This window comes from Lutra lutra, chromosome 10 (genome assembly GCF_902655055.1).
Source record: "Lutra lutra chromosome 10, mLutLut1.2, whole genome shotgun sequence".
Taxonomy (NCBI): Eukaryota; Metazoa; Chordata; class Mammalia; order Carnivora; family Mustelidae; genus Lutra; species Lutra lutra.
In genome coordinates, this window is record NC_062287.1 from 56,801,962 (window position 1) to 56,813,042 (window position 11,081).

Genomic DNA, 11,081 nt, shown 5'->3' on the forward strand with positions numbered 1-11,081 from the left:
ACAGAGTTACCTTAGGGTGTCGGGAGCTCCCTGTCCCAGGAGATAAGCAAGCTGGAGCTGATGGGCGTCACTGTGGCTCTAGAAGAGACACCAGTAGGACATGGCACTGTTGCTATCCTCACCAGGGCCCTATAGTGGTTCCACCCTCCTGCTCTTGGAGCCCAGCCAGTGTGGTTCTGCAGGGGGCAGTCAGTGTAGTCTACAGCTCCATGACACCCTGGGGGCTTGATCAACTCCCCCCTCCCCACCCTAATCAACCCCTCCCACACTGCCCAGCTATGAGAGCCTCAGTAGCTCTGTGTTCACCTTGAATGCTGGGGTCCAGGCCCTCACAAAATCCTCTGGGCTGCAGCAGAAACCCACTACTCCCCCACCTCGCTCTAGATGAAGCCACCAGCAGCTCTTACCCAGATTATCCAGTGGCCTCCTTACCAGCCTCCCTGCTTCCACCCTAGGCCCCTGCAGCCAGAGCAGACCTATGAAAGCCTAACTCAGATCAGGTCACTGCTCTGCTCAGAACCTTCCCAAAGTGCCTACCCCATCTCACTTCCAGTAATGCTGGAGTCCTCTTATTGGTCTATGACATCTATCTCCAGCCTGATCTACTCCCACCCTCCCTTTACCTCTCTGACCTCATTCCTACTTTGCTCCAACCACACAGTCCTGGGGGCAATTTCTCCAACACTTCTACCTCAGGACTTTTGCATTTGCTGTTCTCTGCCCAGAATGTTCTTTCTCAGAAATAGCTACCTTGCTTGCTCTCTCACTTTTTCCAGGCCTCTGCTCAGATCTCACTTTTTGAGACAGGCTTTCCCAGACCTCTTGATCTAAGCTAATACTCCCTCCCTGTCAGTCTCTACTCCCTTAACCTGCTTTCTCTCTCCCTAGCCCCATCTCTCTGACGCATAATGTATCCATTGACACACAGGCTTCCTCATTAGTCTGGAAGCTCCACGAGGCCAGGCCTTTGTTTTGCTTGTTACTGTATCCCCAGGACCTGGGAGACTGCCTGGCACTATCTGGGAACTCAGTAAATATCTGTTAACTGGATGAATGCATTGCTCTATCAAGGGTCACCCACCTGGCCTTGAAAACTCTCCGGAATTTTTCAAGGCCAAGCTCCAGGCATAGCCTCCTCCAGGAAGTCTCCCCTGCCAGCCCTTAAGTCGATTCCTCACCATTCTAGAGTCCCTTCTGGCTGCTTCTAGATTCTGAACTCTCCGAGTGTCTGGTTCCCCAGGCCTGGGGGTGCCTCCATCTGCTGCAAGGCACCATGTGTAGCCTGAGATCACAGATGTGGGGAGGGGGGAAGGGGCAGGAAGCAGGAGGGGCAAGTCCCTACACTGGGAGGGTGCTGGGGACAGGATTAGCAACAGCCCAGATCATCCCAAAACCCAGCTGGTTTCAGAAATGTGGGGGAGAAATGTCAGACTCAACTCTGGCCCATCCCCCAAGTCTTCCATGTTTGTGGGGGCGGGCGACCCATTTCTGGACTGTACTCCCTCCAATAGTCCCGGGCCCCTTAGGAAGGAGTAGGGGAGCAGGGGATAAACAGAGGAAAGGGACAGCCCTCTGCCTGTCCTCCCCATCCCACCCTCCTACTGGGTGACAAGACATTTAATTATAGATATTTGGTACCGCTCAGAACTCCAAATGTCCTGATTGTCTCCCCTCCCAGAACCAGTTTCCATGGAAAAATCACAGTAAAGAGCCAAGGAGGGAGCAGAGAGAACCCCCCACCCCCGTGGGTCCCCTGCTAAGGGGACACAGAGAGAAGAAAGGTGATGAAGAGCTGCAACCCAGGCCTTCTTCAGCAAGGCAGGGAACTGGCTAGACAAGCTGTATCTGCCAGGACAGGGGGTTGGTGCTTGGGCCTGGCGTGCCTTGCCTTATTGTGTGACCTTAGACCCAGCATCCTCCTTTCTGAGTCTTAAAGTCCTTTCCAACACACCCCCAGATCCCAGTGAATTAAATAACCACCAGGAAGGTGTTCAGGCCATCAGGGGTATGCAGAGGACACCCCCCGACTCTCCCCGACCCTGTCCCCATTACTCAGATGGCAGGCCAATCCCACCAAGAAACAGGGATCGCCTGGGTTCCTTCACATCTAAGATACTGACATTCTAGGACTCAGCGGGAATCTACCAGCTTGCAATTCTAAGAATCCGGCACTGGAAGGTTCTCAAAGCTTTAGACATTTGAAGAATGAAATATTCAGAGTATCTGGCATATAATAAGTACTTAATAAATGTTAGCCACTGTTACTGCTATTGCAGTATGCTAAAATTCTGTGAGTTAATCCATCTGTGATTCTGAGACACAGGTCATTTCCTGTTCTGGGCTACATCTGTCAAGGGGTATCAGCACCTGAGGACAGAAGACTAGGCTATAAGACTCTGTACTCTAGGGCCAGGGTAGGGGAAGCCCTGGAAGGAAGAGTCTATCACCTAGGCTACTGTGGTTCTAAGTGGCAATGACAAAGGTGTGTGGCAGGAGCAGGGCATGGAGGCTCCAACAGCTCTGCTTGGTCCCAGCAGAAACTCAAGCAGGTGTTCAGAGAATAAAATGACCACGAGTTAGTCCTCATTCCCTGGGCTCCTAGGTTCTCACAGCTGTTGCACAGAGTTGCCTTTCTCTTCCAGCAACACTCCAACACTTCCTGTTTCCCTTGACCACTCTGCCGGCTGTCCTCTCTCAGAGCTTCAAAGAGCAGGCTGTCTAACATCCCACTGTGCAGATAGGAAAATTGAAGCCCAAGGTGACTCTGCCCGGGTCTCAGAGTGAGTCAGAGGCTGAGCCGGGCCTGGGTGCCCAGGCCACCTGCTCACAATGGGGACATGCCATGCAGAGGGCAAATGCAGATTCTGGGTTGGGAGAGACCTGAGTTTGAGGGACTCCCCAGAGCCTAGGGGTGGGTCAGGGGCCACTTCTGCCCTCCCCCACTCCTGGGCCTCTCTTGTTTGCCCCTGGCTGGGTTCAGCCTGGTTTCTGCTTCATCAGCAAAGTCTGAAAGCCTCTTCTCTTCCCTTCTTATTCTGGAGAGCTCACACCACACCATCTCCACCCACAGCCCAAGGAGCGTGACTGGAGCCCCAGGCCCGAAACAAGGGAACATTGTCTCTTCCATGGAGGCCATATGGAGGGGGTGAAGAGCTGCTCCCCATCTTCCTGGAGGCAGAAGGAAGGGGGCAGCAGAAGGGATTTGGGCTAGCAGACAGGAGAACTTCCAGGTTTTATGAGGGGTTTGGGGAATTAGGGGATAGTGATTCTCTTTTGAGCCAGTTCAAGTCCACCTGGTAATACTGAGGCTCAGAGTGCCCAGCCTGGTGCTCAGAAACTAGGAGGGGGCAGGGAGGAGAGGCCACAGCTGGTCACTGAGAAGCAGCGGGGGCAGGGGAGCCTGTTTTTCCACCCCCTCTCTCCTGTTCCTAGGGAGGGAGTGGTCACACCACCCACTCACCTGACAAGAGCCTGCCAGGCAGAAACCATTATACCCATTTTACAGAAGAGGAAAGTGAGTTATGGAGCAGGGATGTGATGGATCCTAGGCCACACAGAGATCTGGAGCCATGGCTCAAACCCTGCTCTTCCAAATATAGACTTACTAGTTCTCTCCACTCAGAGGCAAGAGGGAACATCAAGCTAGGCCTAGAAAGATGGGAGGACTAGAGTGGGCTAAGGTTTGGAGGCTGGAGAGCAGCTCGGTTGAGGACAGGGAGAAGCTGGTATTATAGGCCCATATGCCCCACCTCATAGCCCTCCGGGGGTGGAGGGGGCTAAGCTTCTCCCTAAAGTTCGGGGACAGGGGGAGGACACGAAGGGAGGCAGACCAAAAGCCAATTCTGCAAAAACTCCCACCTCCTCTCTGGGTCTCAGTGCTTCTTTTTAGGAGCAACCCTCTCCCATATTTTCCCTGAGTCCCTGGTTCATTCCTGCCTTCTTCCCCTATTTAGCCTTCAAGGCCCCCTGAGGAGATGATGCTATGGGAAAGACAGCTGGGGAAGGGGCCCTGGCAGGAGCTGCCCTTTCTCTTGCCCTCCCCCACCCATGTTCCACTGACAATAGGCACTGGAGTTCGGGGCATCGCAGCTGTCCCACCAGGCTCTCTTGAGGAAGGACAGGTCCGAAATTTCCCCTCTCTCCACTCCCTGCCTGCTGGCTCTCTGTGGCCTCCGTGAGAGACACCAGAGCCAGGACAAGGGGGAAACAGAGAAAAAGAGAGACACAAAGAAAGAGTTCAGAGGGGCTGTGAGAGTGCTGGGAACTGGGAGTGACCAAATCAGTCCAGGCTTTAGGGTTTCCGGGCCCTTCGAACGGGCAGGGAAAACAGTGGGCATGCAGGCCGTGGTTGAAATAACCTGAACCATCCCCACACTAGACCCAGAACCCAAAACCTAGAACCGAGCTTCCAGTACAGGTGCGGGGCCATCGCGGAGCCCAGAACCTATCTGAACCCACAGCCAACACTCCAGGGACATCTGAAGGCAGAAGTGGGGGCCTCAGAAAGATGGAGTCCCCAAGGGCTTGGAGTCTGACAGAGGAAGGGGGAAACATTTCAGAGTCACTAGGAAGGGGGTGGTGGGCAGAGAGGCGGAAGTTGGCAGGATGGGGGGCCAGTGCAGAGGCAGCCCTCCTGTGGGAGCTGGAGCCCCTCCCCAACTCTCTCCAGGCCCCTGTCTGCTAGGCTCGGGCAGCCTCTTCTCGGTCCCTGCTCTTCCCGGCAAGCTCCTGCTCTAATCAGAAGAGGCGCCAGCAGACCTCAGACACCAAGGACGCCTCAAGTCCAACCTGTGAACTCCCTAATCTGGGCAGCAACAGCTGGACGGAGGCACAGGGACCCTGTCCACAGGCCCCTTCTTTCCCAGATGCAGAGGTCAAGGCACAGAGAAAGGCCGGGGCCACCAGAGTCCTTTATGGAGTCTTTTCTGCTCCTCCGTAAAGCAACAGCTGTCCCTCTCTCCAATTCTCCCTAAACAATCCCACGTTTCAATCTGCCACAGGAGAGCCACAATAGGAAGTACAAACCTGTCTCAGCTGTGGGCCCCAAGCCCTAATATCCTACAAAGGGTCTGGCTAATAGCGCAGTATGACTCAAGAAAGACTCACACCTCCTTGTGTATTTATAAAAAAGAACCAGATAGAATCTGTAAAAGCAGTCCCTGAGAAACAGCTAAAGGACTAGATTAGAACCCTTTGTAATTATCACCCAGAACACTGCGAAGCATGCAAGAACCTTTTTCATCAGCCCTGGCAGAAGCCTTCAGGGCCTGAGTAGACAGGAACCCTGTGTCATTAACACCCTTAAAACTACCTGAGCACTCCCAGGACCAGGGAAGCACCCTCAGACCAGGGCACCGACCCAATGAGCACACTCAAAAGGCTTCTGAGGAAGTCAGCTCCCGTGGCCTTCTTTGCCTCTCCCTCCAGAGCCCCCCCACAAAGGACTCACCACCTGTGGCTTGCGGCAGCACTTGCTGGCCGGGGCAGGTTCATCTGGGGCCCGGGCTGCCTCAGGGGGCTTGGCCTCAGCAGAAGGCGCTGCAGCAGGGGTCAAGCAGGGCATATCCACAGGTCCTGGGGCAGGAACCTCGCCAGCGTGGAGGGTCAGCATATACTGCTTAGTGACATCCTCGAGTGATGGTGCCTGCAGTGCAGTGTGGGCTCTGGCAGGAAAGCCCACGGGCTCTGGCACAGCCACAGGGGGGCCGGCAGAAGTCGGAGGCTCAGGCACCATGATAGGTGTGAAGGTGGCAGGCACACTTGCGTGGCGAATGTGTTTGGAGGATGGCCGGGCCCGAGACAGGCTGCTAGTCTGGTCCTCGTCGCCTTCCTCTCTCTGTAGTTCCTGATGACTGCTCCGGGCTGGGCGCTTCTTGGAACCCCGTCGGATAAGCCGTGGGGACAGAACATCAGCCAGTTTAGGGTCAAGATGGAAGTCACGGTGGGCAGTGGAGGAGGCAGGTGGGGTCTTGGGTAGGGCCCTTTCAGACTGTGCCCGGCCCCTGGCAGGACTGGGCTCTTCTGGTTCTGCCCGCGGCTCTGCAAGAATGGGCTCACTGCTAGATGGAGGCAGTATGGGCTCAACTTCTCGGATGGGCTCCCCTCCGGGGCCCTCAAATCCAGGCCCGGCCAGCTCCCCACGGCGGCTGGGGTCACTCAGAGATTTCTTCTTGGGGCCTTTGCCAGCAACCCTGTCATCCACCACTCGCCCCAAGGCACCAGGCCCCTGAACAATATTCTGAATTACCTCCTCATAACCCTTGCTCTCTTCACTGCCCACAGACCAGTCACTGTGGCCACTGGTCAGGCCCTCGTCCACAGCTGGGGCTGCTGGAAGCCCTGTCTTGGGGCTTAGCGAACCCAAAAGGTTGCTATCCACAGAGAACCCAGAGGGCTCCTCGGAGGTGGCAGCCCGGTGGCGCTGTGGAATTGGGTCACTCAGAGACCGGTAGGCCTCACCGGCCTCCCCATTGCTCAGGTCAGTCCCACCAGGCCCTGAAGGAGGGACTTTGCGTCTCCGTCGGAGGGCACCTGATGTGGGAGGAGTATCAGGGGATACCAGGGCCCACCCTCCCAAACTATCTTCAGCCCCAGGGCCATAGTGGTTGGTCTGGGCTGAGGATGAGGAAAGTGGTCGCCACACCCCTGTGGTACCCAGGCTGCAGAAGGCTGAAACAAGAGGCTCAGGGTCTGCCCCAATGCCCTCGTCTGTCAGGCTAGACTCAGGACCAGAAAGCTCCTCCTGGGACCGCTGCCCCTGGGTCATGTCTCCTACCCAGTCAGGGCTTCCAGAGGGGACATCACTTCCATCATCCTGCTGGGCACCCATTCGCTGGATCTTCTCAAAAACCTGACGGGCCTCTTGTACATACTGATCCTGGACCACCAGGGGCAGTGGGTCCTCCTCAGCACTTGGGCCTGCCAGCAGGAGCTCAGAGGAGCTGGGCTTCAGGGCACTGGTGCGCGATGGGCGGCGGGCCACAGGCTTCTCAGAGCAGGTAAAAGACTTTGCCCTCCGCAGGGTGGCCGTCAAGTCTTTGAGTGTGGGGCGGATGCCAGGCGATGCTGGGGCTGGGGCCGGTGTGGGTCCAAGCTGTGCCCTGGGGCCACCTGCTGACCGTGAGTCTCTGACATCTAAAGGGCCACTGCCGAGGTCACTGGGGCACCCACCGGGCTTTCGGACCCTCAGCTCCGAAAGGTCTGAGCGAAGGAAACTGAGCAGCGTCAGGGTCTCTGAGGCAATATCTGGATTTGACAGGGACTTCCGCTGCCGGCTCTTGTCCAGCTCCAGTCCTCCATCTCTCAATACCCTGGTGGTGCCCACAGGTCCCTTGGTGCGGCTCCGAGGCTGAGGCCTTAGGAGCCCCTCTCCAGCTCCGAAGCTAGGGGAGCGGTACATGCCCCAGCCCCCAGAACCCCGACTAGCCCACAGGTCCTCATCCTTAAGGGTCTCGGTGCTGGAATAACGGCTGCTACCGCGGGAGCCTGCTGGGCTGGCTAGGTATGCAGGGAAGTTCACTTTAGCCACGCGGAAGGTTCCCCCCACAGTGTCAGACACGGGCCGGAGTCCCTCCTGGGAACCTGGTCCACAGGGAGGCAAGCCAGTACCCCACTCTCGGGCTCCTTCCTCACTACAAGCTCTTGGAGATTTGGGGGGCTCGGGACTCCTGGCTCCCCCAGCTGAATCCATGCTGCCCAGGTTTAACCCATAACTGTCCGGCCTACAGTCCTTGTCCAAGAGGGAGCTTCCAGGCCTGGGTCCCGGCCTCCCACCCCAGCGGTGGCCGCCCTCACCGTCTTGATCCTCGTCACTGCCCGAGGAGTGGCCTCCGTGGTAGGCCGGACTCTGCGCCCCGGGCGGCGGCGGCGGCGGGACCTCCTCTTCCTCTTCGCTGGAGCTGGCAGCCCGGCCGCGGCTGACAGAATAGGAGGAGGCGATGGAGGAGGAGCAGGAGCAGGAGGCTCGGGCCCCGGCCTGCGGTTGGGAGAAGCTATGCCAAGAATGTAAACCATCCGCCGGACGCTGCGCCCGCTCCTGTTGCTGCTGCTGCTGCCACAGCCTCCTCCCCTCGGTCCCTGGGCCGGGCAGCGGCCGCGCGGAACGCAGGCCCGCCAGGGGGAAGCACGTCCGAGGAGGTGGCGTCGGTGGTTGCCGGGGTTCGCGAGCCGGGGGCTCCCACACCGCACCGTCGGGGCTGGGCGTCCCCGAGGCCTCGGAGTCCGCACTGGGCCGCCTGGAGCCAGGGCCGCCAAAGAGCTTGCGCATCTCGGTGACGCTGGGCCAGGCCCCGCGCGCCGCGCCCTCCGCCGCTTCTTCCGCGGCCCCGGGGGAGACGCCCCCGTCTCGGGCCCCCGAGTGGTCGTGGTCCAGACGCGGCGCGTCGAAGCGCCGGGAGAGCTGGCGCACCGACGGCGAGAGGCTGCGGAGCGGGCGCGGCTGCGCGGGGGCGGCCGGGGGCCCCGACGCCAGTTTGGACACGCGCCGGGAGGGCTGGCCCGGGACCGACGCGGCGGGCCGGCACGAGGCGCGGCGCCGCAGCCCTGTGGTGTCCGTGGCCTCCTCCCTCGGCCCGGGCCCGCCGCTCCAGCGTTCCAGCAGCTTGAACGAGACGCTGCGATAGAGCGGGGACCGGGGCGCCCCGTCCGCCATGGTGGCAGCACTCACTCTGGGGGGGCTGGCCTCAGGGAGCCGCGGCCAACCCCCCCCCCCGCGCCCTCGCCCCAAAGGAGCGCAGCAGCCGGGGTCCGAAGGCCTGGGTTCTGCAGCAGCAGTGTGAGGGGGTTTGCAGGCAGAGGGCGCAGAGACCCAAGCAGAGGTTTATCTGCCGCCGCTCAAGTTTCTGAGGCCGCGGGCGGCATCGGCTCCATCCAGCGCGGTCCCTCCCGCCTCAGCGCCGACCCCCGGGACCGGCCCCCTCTTCGGCCGGTGCGATTCGGAGCATCAAGCCCGGCCCGGCCCGGTCCGGGCAGGATCCCAGTGCTCTGTTCCTCGGCTCCGTGCCCGCCAGCCGGCCTGCCTGTCTCCCCTCGCGCTCCCGCTCCGGCTCCCGCTCCCTCCCTCTTGGCTGCTCGCTCCGCGCTCCCTTTTGTTGCAAATAAACTTTGTGGTTGAGGAAAGGGGGCGGGAGGCGGGGCCTCGCGCCCAAAAGAGGGGGTGGGCTCCGGGCGCGCGCGAGGCTGGGAATCGGGATTTGGGGGTTGGGGAGGGAATCGGGGAGGAGTCGAAGGAGAAACAAGACTGCTTGAGCACATGCAGACCGAAGCGACCCTCCAGAGGACCCCTTCTGGAACCCATCGCCAAACTGCTCCTCCAAGCACTTGCTCCAACGCACGAAACCTCTGAGAGTGGTCAGCTGCGCCGACATACAGCCGAGGATGCGCACCGACTGCGGTTCAGACGCTTCTGCACGGTAACACCTTCGGCCAAAGGAACTCAGACATGGCAACCTTCGACCCATAAACTGGTATACACCGACTTTCAGGTACACCCAGAAACACTCTTCCAGCAGGAAAGGGACGGGACTCGCCGCCAGGGGGAGCAGGGAGAGCCACCGGCGGACCTGGGCGCCTGCGGCTCCCTGCCCCACCCCTCCTCCCCGCCCAGGCCACGCCCCCCGCCCGGCCCTCCGCCGTGAATCCTACGGTCGCGGAGACCCGGTCCAGCTGCTTGCGGCCCCAAAGGCCCCGCCCCTCTTACCTTGGCGTCCTGTCCCGCTCAGACTCTCCCACGTCGCCCCAGGTGCTCCACCCTTTGTGGCCACGCCCCCCCGCCTTCACGTTTACAGCTCCCCACCATAGTCACGCCCCCCACCTGTCCCGGCCATCTCCGAGGTCCCTCTCCTCGATGCTCCGCCCTGAGCCCCCCGCCCCCCCTCCTGAACTCAGTGGTACGCGGCTCTTACGCCCTCTACCGGCCGGATTCTCCCACCATGTGGAGTCCTGGACAAGTAAAGCAGTTCCCATCCCCAAAAAATGGAAGGGTTGGGAAGTCTTCATTTCCTTTACCTTCTTCAGCCCTTAACTAATCCCTGCAAGAACCTTTTCCCAAACCTAGTCCCTTCGCCACACACACAACAGGAGCTTCAACTGAAACGCCCTTGATTTGCCACTGCCAAACCTGAGGCCCTCATGCTCCTAGTAGGAGTGGGTCGCCTCTGTCGCTTCAGTCTGATCCGACCTTGAGCTCTCCTTCCACCTCTGCCCTTGTCTGGCAATTCTTCCATTGTCCCGGGTACTGGGGCCTTCCCCACCCCACCTGCCTCTGGGAGGTCCCATTCATCCTCAGGGTCCCAACTTAAATGCAAGGGACCTCCTTGACATCTGAATGAACCAATGAGAGTTTATGGAGTGCCTTGGATGTATGGATAATATTATTTCATTCATTTTATTTAATCCTAGAACCACTCTTAGGTGGATAATATTGCCTCTTCTCTGTGGGTCATGAAGGAGATGTAACTTTGACCACTGTCAAAGTCAGAAAATGGCAGCACCTTCAATGACTCAAATTCAGATTTGAGGGGCTTCGAACACTATGCTCCCCTCTAGTCTTCATTGGTCCCAGATCCCTGATGAAGAAAGGGTTTCTCTCTCCTTGAGCCCCCAGCAGCCTCTTCTTCCTCACCTTCCCTGGGAACAGAGGATAGCCTGGTCTGACTCGCACTCCCCTCAGCTCAAGAGGACTGTGTCTGGGCCTGACTAGGCTGACAGGCCCTGGGAACAGGAGGCCCCGGTCCAGATGAGAGGGGCAGGGATGGGTATAGGGCAGGACAGTAGACACTGAAGGACTGACTACTTCATGAGAAAAGGAAGACTCAGCTGGGATCTGGTGCCCTGCCTACTGCTTCCCTTGGGTTGTGGCAAATTCTTGTAGGGAGAAAACTTCCTCTTGGAGTGGAGACCAACCTCCTGTTAAGTCCCTTACCTCAACTTTGTCTCAGCTCTGCCTCAAAAGGACATCTCTCGAGGAATTGATGGCAAGAAGGAGAGCCCTGCCTGGCCTAGTGCCTCTCTACCTTGGCCTTGCTGTGTGGCCTTGGGGCATATCCTTACACTTCCCTGGGCCTCAGCTGTCTCATCTGGAA

General features: G+C 58.9%; 1 protein-coding gene across 2 annotated transcripts in view; it reads right to left on the reverse strand.

Annotated features, from left to right (window-relative positions):
* The window catches only part of ARHGEF17 (Rho guanine nucleotide exchange factor 17), a 56,160-nt gene extending 46,986 nt beyond the window's left edge, over window positions 1-9,174 (reverse strand). Inside the window, exon 1 of one of the 2 annotated variants that reach the window (XM_047691124.1) lies at window positions 5,450-9,157. In XM_047691124.1, coding sequence (XP_047547080.1) covers window positions 5,450-8,650 — 3,201 coding nt within the window. In that variant the 5' untranslated portion in view covers window positions 8,651-9,157. Of the gene's footprint in view, window positions 1-5,449 lie in introns of both variants that reach the window. The other variant, XM_047691125.1, reaches the window with a different exon arrangement.
* Between the last annotated feature and the right edge of the window lie 1,907 nt (window positions 9,175-11,081).